The 10178-nt window shown below is 43.6% G+C and overlaps 1 protein-coding gene across 1 annotated transcript; it reads right to left on the bottom strand.

The window, feature by feature from the left end:
• Nucleotides 1-8479: 8479 nt before the first annotated feature.
• Nucleotides 8480-9759, bottom strand: LOC130853725 (tumor protein D54-like). Its single transcript, XM_057736000.1, has 2 exons — nt 9159-9759; nt 8480-9127 (listed from the first exon to the last, which is right to left on the bottom strand). Exons 1-2 carry the CDS (start codon nt 9656-9658, stop codon nt 8737-8739), a joined length of 891 nt encoding a protein of 296 aa, XP_057591983.1. The 5' UTR covers nt 9659-9759; the 3' UTR covers nt 8480-8736.
• Nucleotides 9760-10178: the final 419 nt, after the last annotated feature.

The raw sequence follows: 10178 nt of genomic DNA, 5'->3' as shown, positions 1-10178 counted from the left end.
TTGGTCTTGGGGAATGGAAATTCGTGTTTCTTATCCATGCTCAACCTTCCATCCCTGCTGAGTTGGCTACTTTGTGAGCCCGTTGGTCAATGATAGGAGTGGATGAGGAAGTAGGCTGACTGATAACCACAAAATGGGACACCCATTTTGCAGCTGATTAAAATTCTCCTCTATGAGATGTGGATAGACCTAGAGAGTGTCATACAGAGTGAAGTAAGTCAGAAAGAGAAAAGCAAAGATAGTATAGGAACTCATATATATGGAATTTAGAAAAATGATATAGATGATCTTATTTGCAAAGCAGAAATAGAGACATAGACATAGAGAACAAATATATGGATACCAAGGGGGAAAGGGGTGGGATGGGAGGAATTGGGAGACTGGGATTGACACATATATGTTATTGATACTATGTATAAAATAGACAACTGGTGGGAACATACTGTATAGCACAGGGAACTCTAACTTAATGCACTGTGGTGACCTAAATGGGAGGGAAGTCCAAAAGAGAGGGGACAGAGGTATGTGTATGGCAGATTCATTTTGGTGTGTAGTGGAGGCTAACACAACATTGTAAAGCAACCATACTCCAATAAAAATTAATTAAAAAATAAAATTCTCCTCTACAGAGGTTGCCCTCTGAAGAGCATTCACATGGGATACTATTATCTTTAAATGGATCCCATTCATAGAGATCTATCCACATAGTTCTTCCCTCCACCTCCTGGTCACCAATCTTCCAATCATGTTCTTTCCAAGTTCCTGACCATACTGCCACACTATTAACCATATTAGGAATAAGTAGAGACTCACATCTCTGGATGTCTCTACTTTCAGGAAAAAATAAACAACCAGGTGCACCGTTCTAGGTTCCACCCTCTGGGAGGCTCTCCCTTCTCCACAGTTTCTCAGGGACATCTTGGAGTGGAGCTGTAGTGCTGTAGCTCTCTACTTCTAACATGGAAACCCATCAGTAAACCAAACCAGAATTTTGTTCTTCCTTAGCCAGCTGGTCAAAGAGAACTCCTCATGAAGCCTTAAGTGATAATTGGGAAGAAAAATAATGTAGGAGTAGGGTCACTTCCTCACGCAACTTGCTCGTGTCTTCAGGAGCTTCTCGAGCCCAATCTTGTTTACACCACTTCCATTTGCTAAGGGAGTACCGCTGTGCATGTCCAACTTCATGGCTGATTTGGTCACATAACACCCAGTTCATGAAGCACAGCTCAGGTCTCATGGTAATTGTACGGTCCGTTGTCAAGCATTCAGTCTCTACCAAGGCCTCATAGCAAGCAAGAAAGTGCTTTTAAAAAAGAAAAAAGCATAGTTATATATAGAGTTTGACATGGCTTTGCTTAAAAATCCTGAAAGTCTGTGCTGTGATTCACATATAGCAGCCTGCCAAGTGCTCCACACAGCATCCCTAACTGCCACTGCCACTTCAGGCACCAGCGGATCTGCTGGGTCACGGCCCAAACGAAAGAGCGGCTTGTGCGGCAGCCTGGCCCTGCCATCTTGTTTTGCATCCTATTCAAAACTGGCAGCTTTTGGCGTCACTTCATAAATGGGTCAGAGCAGCATGCAAAAATGAGGTATATATTGCCTCCAAATTCCAAAGACTGTTACTAGGTACCATGCCTCTTTCTTAGTGGTAGTAGGGGCCAGGTGTAGCACCTTGTCCTTCACATGGGAGACATATCTTGACATGCTCCAGACCACTGAACCCCCTAGAAGTGTCACCAAAATGGCAAGCCTCTAAGTTTTTATGGAATTTATTTTTTACCTTTTGGCACACGTGTAGCAGGAAGAGTTATCACTTCCTGCTCAGCAATCAGCATAATGTCATCAGTGTATTAGATCAGCATGATGTCATGTGGAATGGAAGGGTGACCAGTAGCTGCACACTGGATTATGGCATAGGGGTAGAAAGTTGATATATCTCTCTGCTAGGACCTTAAAGGGGTATTGCTGGCCTTGCCTGCTGAAAGTAGACTGCATTTGATGATATTCGATGATGCAAAAGGTCAACAAACCATGGCCTGAAGGCCTGCCACCTGTTTTTGTAAATAAAGTTTTACTGAATCACAACCATGTCTGTTAATTTATATATTGTCTATGGATGCTTTTGCACTACAATGGCAGAGTTGGGTAGTTGTGACAGAGACCTATGGCCCATAAATCCTAAAATATTTTCCATCTGGTCACTGACAAAAAGTTTGTTGATCCCTGGTCTTTAATAACAGGTATAGAGGGGAAATTTTTCTCAAAATAACTGTGAGCCAAATGCAAGAGGATGTGTTGATTTGCTCCAGCAATGAAAGCACATCTGGAACAACAGCTGCAATAGGAGTCACCACATGATTACATTTACAGTAATCTAATGTGGTTATCGAAGACACATCTGTCTTCTGCAAGGCTACATAGGCAAGTTGAATAGAGATGTAGTAGGAATCACCATCCCTGCATCTTTTCAATCCTTAATGGTGGTACTGATCTCTGCAGTCCATCCATAAATGTGATACTGTCTTACTATTTTCATAAACAGAGGCAATTCTAGTGGTTCCCACTTAGCCCTTCCCAACAAAATAGGACTCACTCCATGAGTCAGGGAATCAAGGTGGAGATTCTGCCAGCTGCTGAGTATGCCTATTCCAGTTATGTGTTACAGACCTGGACAAATAACCGCAAGGTAGATTCTGGTACTCTCTGGGACCACTATATAAGAACCTGTACCAAAACTCCATTGACCACCTGACTTTAATTTCCTAAGGCCCTGCCCTCACTGTTGGACTACAGCAACATTTGGGGGTCTCTAAAAATGAGTGTCAGAGCTAGTATTTAGTAATTCCTAGAACAGTCTGACTCTTTCTCTTTCCCCAGTACACCGTCACATTGGTAAATGATTACATGTCCTTGGGAGGCGGCTAGAAAGAAGATCAACACTATACATATTTGGCAGTACGATATGGTCCTTTCTCAATGGGGCCTGGCTTCCCCTCCATTCAAGGAACTCCAGGTGTGTGACATGACTCAAGCCTGGGAAATGACTGAGTAGCTGAGGTGCTCTGTTTTGGTGATTCAAGCCAGACTTCTGTTTATTAGAACTAGAGTAAGATGAAGTAAGACTTTAATAAGGATGCCCATCTGCTTCAGTTCTAAGGACACCATAATCAAATAGCCAATGTCAAAGACCTCTGCAGGTTAGGCTATTCTAATTATTGCTTTGGCTCTGTTGTCCATTACAGTAACTATGTCCACCTTGACTTTCGTAATTAAGTGCTGCTACTTGGCCCTACTATCCCAGGATCCCATCATCCCCATTTAATTTAGGGGCCCCGGTTCAATGGTAGCAGTTCCCAACTTCAATTACTTGCCTCAAGAAGAGCCAGCACAGAACTCTTCAAGGATTCTGGGGATCCCCTCATGAATATATTTCTCAATGCTTTGATGAAAAGAGTATCCTGTGAACCGTCTTGGGGGATGTGGTAGGAGGGTGGGTGAGCAGGTGTTACATGATAAATCCACTAATATTCCAATTTCTTTAAACTTTACAATTTCCTAAATACCTTTCTCTACAATATATGAAAGAAGTTCTGGCATTTCTACTTCACTTAATGGAAGCCACCTCTGGGTCCAGAATTTGAGTCAACCAGACAAGAAAACTATTAGATTTATTTCCATGCTCGTTGGCTAGCATGCTGAATTTAGGCTCTCTGATTAGTGAGCCATCGCTGGCCTGATCCAACTTGACATTCCTTCCATCCTTAAGATTTATTCCCATACCTATTCTCTAGGTTTCTGTCTATATAAATTGGGAAAATCATGATACATTACCCTCAAAAAAGCAATAAGACTGATAGATGACTTCTTAAAAAAAAGTAATGGAAGCCAGAAAAATGGAATGATACCTTTAGGGTACTGAAAGAAAAATAAATACCAACCAAAAATTACACTGAGAATATCCTTCAACATTGAGAGTGAAATAAGTGAATAAACAGGTAAAAGTGAAATAAAGATATTTTTAGGCAAACCCCCACTGCAAAACTAAAAAAGAAAAGGAAACAATCATGAGAGTTCTTCAGGATAGAAAGAAAGTAACCCTACGGGGAAACCAGAGGGAACTTAAAGGAGCAACAAAGAACAGAACAAATAAATATATGGCAAATATAAGCAGATATTTACTGTTCAAATAATAATAGTAACATTTTATGGAATAAAACAACCCAAAAGGACAAAAGGTAATAAATAGAAATAAAGTATTTTAAGGTCCTAGCATTATCACGGAAGTGATAAAGGTAGTAATTTGTATTACAATAGAATATGTCAAGGATACATGTTATAATTTCTAATCTAACTATCAATATTAAAAGAAAAATAAAATAATGTCCAATTAAAAACTTTGTTATTGTTATATAAATGTAACAACATTAAAATATTAACATTAAATAATAAATAAGTAACAAATAAAAAAAGAAAAAAGGAAATAAAAAATCTTGATTAATTCAGGGAATGTAAGATATGAATGAAAAGGAAACAAAAAACTGGTAAAATAGAAAATAAATAGTGAGATGGTAGACATAAACCCAAATATATCAGCAACTATATTAAACAGAATAAAATTATATCAAGCAATAAATAATAACATTATATTAAACAGAATAAAATTCCAAGTAAAGGACTAAGATTGTCAGAATGGATGAAAGAAAACATATGTTGTCAAAAGACAGATCTTATTTTTTAAGCACACAGAAAGTTTGAAAGTAAAAAGATGGAACTATATACTCAGTATGCAAACATTAACCAGCTATACTTATAATCAATCATAGACTTTAAGGTAAGAAGCATTATCATCATAAAAGGAATAATAATGGCCACCTCCCTAACCTCCCTAATCAACGATTTCTGTTTCTTCTCAAACACTTATCTACTCCAGCCACACTAGCCTTCCTCAGAGATGCCAAACTCTTTCTCATATCATAAGACACCTGCACTTGACCTTATCTCTGCCAGAACCGCTCTCCAGTTTGCATTGCTAATTCCCTTGCTTCATTCATATAGCACCTCCACAGAGAAGACTTCTTGGGCCACTTTATTTAAAATAAGGCTTTCCCAGATCACTCTCTATCCCCTTATTCAAGTTTATTCGCTTCAAAGCTTTTGCCACTACTTGAAATTTTATTATATATTTGTGTGTGTGTGTGTTGTGCAATTATTATGTGGTTAAAGAATGAATATGGTGTCTTTGGAATTTCCTTATGCTTCTTTTGTGGCCTGGGATGTAAGCAAATTTTGTGGATGTTCCGGGTATGCTTGAAAATAAGATCTGTTTCACAGGTGTACATTTCTCTATAACTTTTAGTTTGAGCTTATTAATCATGTTATTCAAATATCCTATATTTTTGCCTATTTTCAGAGCTTGATCTATCTATGTATGTGAGGGGTGAATTACAACCTCCAAGTATGGGCTTCCCTGGTGGTGCAGTGGTTAAGAATCTGCCTGCCAATGCAGGGGACTCAGGTTCAATCCCTGGGTGGGGAAAATCCCACATGCCGCAGAGCAGCTAAGCCCATGTGCCACAACTACTTAGCCCACGAGCCACAACTACTGAAGCTCATGTGCCCAGAGTCCGTGTTCCGCAACAAGCCACCACATTGAGAAGCCCACGCACTGCAATGAAGAGGAGCCCACACTCTTCACAACTAGAGAAAACCTATGCACGCAGCAACGAAGATCCAACATAGCCAATAATAAATAAAATAAAATAAATCTAAAAAAACCCAAACCTCCAAGTACAATAGTTTATCTCTTTCTGTAGTTCTCTCAGTTATTGCTTTATATATTTTGTGTCTACACCATATATTTTGTGTCAGTAGCAGGTATATTTATATTATTGATCTGTTGTTATTTTACCAATATTGTTATATGTTTTTAACTCTTGTGATGTTTTTAATCTTCAATTCTGTTTTGTCAGATACAACTGTTACTCTGTTTTTTTCTTTGGTTAATTTTTCCCTGGTATATCTTTTTCTATTCCTTTCTTTCAGCCTTTCTCTTCCCTTCTGTTTTAAGTGTACCTCTCCTAGAAAGTATGGTACTACAGTTGACCCTTTGACAATGTGGGGGTTTAGGGGTGCTGACCCTCTGAGCAGTGGAACATCTGTGTATAACTTTACAGTCATCCCTCTGTATCTGCGATTCTGTATCCGCGTAATCAAACAACTGTGGATCGTGTAGTACTGTAGTGCATATTTATTGAAAAAAATTTTCATATAAGTGGATCCTCAAAGTTGAAACCCATGTTGTTCAGGAGTCAATTGCAGATATTTTAAAAAATCCAGTGTATGGCTTTCTGGCTTTTAGCTGGTGAGTTTAGCCTGTTTACATTCATTATAATTAATAGACCTATTTTAGTTTTCGATTTTTCATGGTTCTTTTTTATATATTTTTTCTTTCCCATGTTTCATTGGATTGAACAAATTTTTTGTACTGAATTTGAAAGTTATACTTTGTATTTTTATTTTTCTGCTGGTTACTCTGAATTAAACACTGTATTTCCCAACTTTCTTTCCCAACAGCTAGGTGTGATTATGTAAGTTCTGGCTAATGAAATGTAAAAAGTGTGGAACTTTCAGAAAGTATTTGTTGAAAGGGAGGAAGTAATACTTTTTCTCCTTGCTTCTTCCTGCTACTGTTCTCAAAGGAGTAACCAGAGCTCCAGCACCACTATGAGACCATGAATTGATCATGAGTATGGGAGCACTATTACCAGGCAAACTTTTACTTGAAAGAGAAAGAAAAATTTTAGGGCACTGTTATTGAAAGAAAAAAATTTGGGGGGGGGGGTTCATATGCAGCTGGACCTAATAGGCACTGCTCATTTCCAGGAATTGCTTCCTGTATTATAATTCCCTAGCCAATGGGGTGAGGGTATATTTCCCTTAGCCTAGACCCAGTTTGTGGCACTTGGCCTTCCCCTCTGGGCTTCTTCCACTCTAACTCCCACACACAGTGGGCTTCCTCAAAAGTAGACCCTGAGACAAAGACTTGACTGTAAGTAATTTACTTCAGATCCCAGGAAGTGAGAAAGTGGGGAGTGAAGGAGGAAAATGAGGAAGGAAAATGAAGGAGGAAATGAAGACGGAAAAGCATAAGAGGGCTATTGAGGTCACCACTGTGGTCAGCTATACTTGATCCCACTAGGATCTAAGTGTGCAGAATGCTTCCTAGAATTGCTTCCCAGAATCATTCACCAGAGAGACGGGACACTGGAGTGTTTATCTACCAGTTTCCATCCCCCAGTGGCTAAGAGTTGTCCCCAGGGGTTCTGACTTCATCACACGTTTGGAAGGCGCAGGCTCTCCTGCACAGAGATTTCAGTGGTAGAAATTCTGAAGAGCGCTGAATGGGACTGAGGTGAGATGCTGTTACCATGAAGTGAGTCTGAGCTTGCAGAGAACTGCAATCAGGTGCAGCTGCAATCAGAAGTGGACCAAAGGAATGAGACTGGACACTAGAGGAATCTGTCGTACCTGCCAAGGAGTTTTCACAGTTTTTCTTTTTTTTTGGGGGGGGGGATTCTCCCCCAAAGGAATGCTTTATTGACAGATCACCCACTATTTACTTTAAGGACAAGATAAATCACGTATTACCCCTGCATCCTGCCTTCCCACCACACCCCATCTGAGATTCCAACCCTGGGGAGAGAGCACGGAGCAGCGCTCCTCCCAAGGCACAAGCGTGGACTGCAGCCACCCCACCCCCAGTGTCTAAAGTGACCAGCAGACACTCAGGTACCACAGCACACCATGGTCCACCAGAGGATACTGAGCTGGCGGCTCCTCCCCCTTGAGAGCGCACAGACGCAGGTGAGGTCTCTGCCCGCTAGAAGCCTGTAAGGCACAGAGCTGCCCCCCTCCAGGCGTGCCAGACGTGGGACCCTGAGTGAGAGGCTGCTGGGCTGTGGCAGCATCAGAGGGGAAAGAGATCTTTGTAGCTCCTGAGAAGAGGCAACAACGGAGTCCCAGCTGAGCCGACGCCCCGGCCCTGAGCTGCCACAGGGTCTGCCTGCTGCCTGCTGGCCGCGGCGGGCGGCACACACGCAGGCTGGAGCTGCTGACCAGCGATGGGCCAGCCAGGCCCGGCCTGTGCAGGGGCAGCGTCGGCCCTCGGGGAGGTGCTGGTCTTTCTTTCTGCCGCCCCCGCCCCCAGTGGCCAGTGGGAGCTGCCCCAGTCACTGAGGGGAGAGAAGCCAGTTTCCTACACGGGGACGGAGTGTACTCGTGAAATAAAACACACCACCGGCACAGCCGTGCCGCCCCTCGGCTGCCTGCAGGATTTCACATAGTGCTCAAAACCCACTAAAGAGCCCTCCCTCATATATATAAAAACATTATAAACAGATGAAGTATAAGGCGACGTAAGGCGCGTATTTCAGCTTGAGTCCAAAGAAATAATATTTTCTAACTATGAGGCTAAAGCTGCTTGGCTTAGTTTTATTTTTTGAAAAACCCACCGCATTTAAAAAATAAAGACTTCGCTTCTGTTAAAGCTGGGCCATTAGTGTGATGACTAGGCAGCTGCTGATAATCAGCTTCTTTCTGGAAAGTCTGAGAAACTGGGTAGTTTTCTGGTTTAGCATTTTGAAATAAAACTGCAGCTCAAGGCAGGGCTTTCTGGATGACTGTTCCTGCTGTGACTTGGGGAGGGAGCTTAGAAAACACCACGTATTTTTACACTTATCGCTCCCCACCTTCAACATGCTGACTGACTAACAAGATTCCCAACAGGAGCCTGGCTCTGGCCCAGTCACCCCGCCCGCTTCCTGCCCTGGGGCAGGACGGCGCAGTGGGCTGCTGATCTGCCAAGAGAGGGGGATGCCTCTGTGTACGAGACGTGTTCTCTGACCCACGCGAGCGCGGCAGCCACATCTCCATGGGGATGGCCTGATCGTCCTCAACACCTGCCGCGTGAAACTGCAGTTGGGGCGATGAGGGTGTGCTTGTTCTGTGGCCGGGCAAAGCCACTACGGGCTTAGAAGGGCGTGTGATGGGGCAGGGGTCTGCCACCACTCCCGGTCGGGGAGGGAAGGTTGTCACGGCCATTCTCTCTGCCACCGACAACCTTAGACTTTATGGTTCCAACTCGGTCCTCAAATGACTTGAAGGTGGCAGAATTCCTCATGTCCCCGAGCTTCCGGCTGATGGCGGAGCCCAAGGTGGAGAGGGCCACCGAAGTCTTCTGTCCCGCCTGAGAGAGGGTTTCCTGGGTCTTCTCGTAGAGGTCCGACTGGGTCACTTTCTCATTCCACCCTCCGAGTTTCTCAGAAGTTTTCCCGTAGCCACTGGAGCCCTGCACGTCATGCCAGCCCCTGGACAGCTTCTGCTTCAGGCCCTCCAGGGCAGAGAGGCCCAGCTTCCGCTTCAGCTCTGCACAGTGCCTCTCCTTGGCTGCCAGCACCCGGCACAGGGGGACGATTTCCTCCTTTACCTTTGCAAGCTCGGCCCTGAGCTCCTCCGCCTCGGGCTCGGCCTCCGTCAGACCCTCAACGGCAGGCGCCTGGGCGGCCACGGCTGTGTTCTCAGGGACATCCGTCATGGCGTCGGAGAGCAGACCTTTGTTAGGAGAATTCAGGTTGATATCTTGGCCGGCGGGGTCCATGTCGAGGCGGCGGCCGGGCCGCAGCTGGCGTCAAGGCCAAGGTCGCGGGCGCAGGGGAAGCCGGGCGGGCCGCACCAGCGCTCGTTCGCCGCGTAGGCGCCAGCCGGCGGCCCCGCCTCGGCCGCCACGGCATTTTTCACAGTTTTTATGTAAGGTTCTGGGATCTATCAGCTTCTATCTTGTTTCTGTGGCAGCTGTAGGGTTGAGTTCAGCAGATGAAGCCTATGTTACTTTTATCTTGAACCAGCAATTTTATCTTTTTTTTTTTTAGGAACTTTTATTGAGATACAGTTAACATACAATAAAATGCACACATTTAGAGTGTACAATTTGGTATTCCAATCTCTCAGTTCATTCCCCCCAACCCTCCCCACTTTCCCCACTTGGTGTCCATGTGTTCTCTATATCTGTGTCTCTATTTCTGCCTTGCAAACTGGTTGATTTGTACCATTTTTCTATAGTCCGCATATATGTGTTAATATACATTTGTTTTTCTCTTTCTGACTCACTACACACTGTA

Source organism: Hippopotamus amphibius, chromosome 5 (assembly GCF_030028045.1).
Source record: "Hippopotamus amphibius kiboko isolate mHipAmp2 chromosome 5, mHipAmp2.hap2, whole genome shotgun sequence".
Classification (NCBI taxonomy): domain Eukaryota; kingdom Metazoa; phylum Chordata; class Mammalia; order Artiodactyla; family Hippopotamidae; genus Hippopotamus; species Hippopotamus amphibius.
The sequence above is the reverse complement of the archived record's forward strand: the minus strand, read 5'-3'. Positions and strand labels throughout refer to the sequence as shown.

Excerpts from the sequence above, each read along its gene's own strand:
- LOC130853725 (XM_057736000.1), bottom strand. The coding sequence starts at position 9,658 with ATGGACCCCGCCGGCCAAGATATCAACCTGAATTCTCCTAACAAAGGT. Across the intron at positions 9,128-9,158 it reads AGGAATTCTGCCACCTTCAA|TCTAAGGTTGTCGGTGGCAG; the intron begins GTCATTTGAGGA and ends GGAACCATAAAG.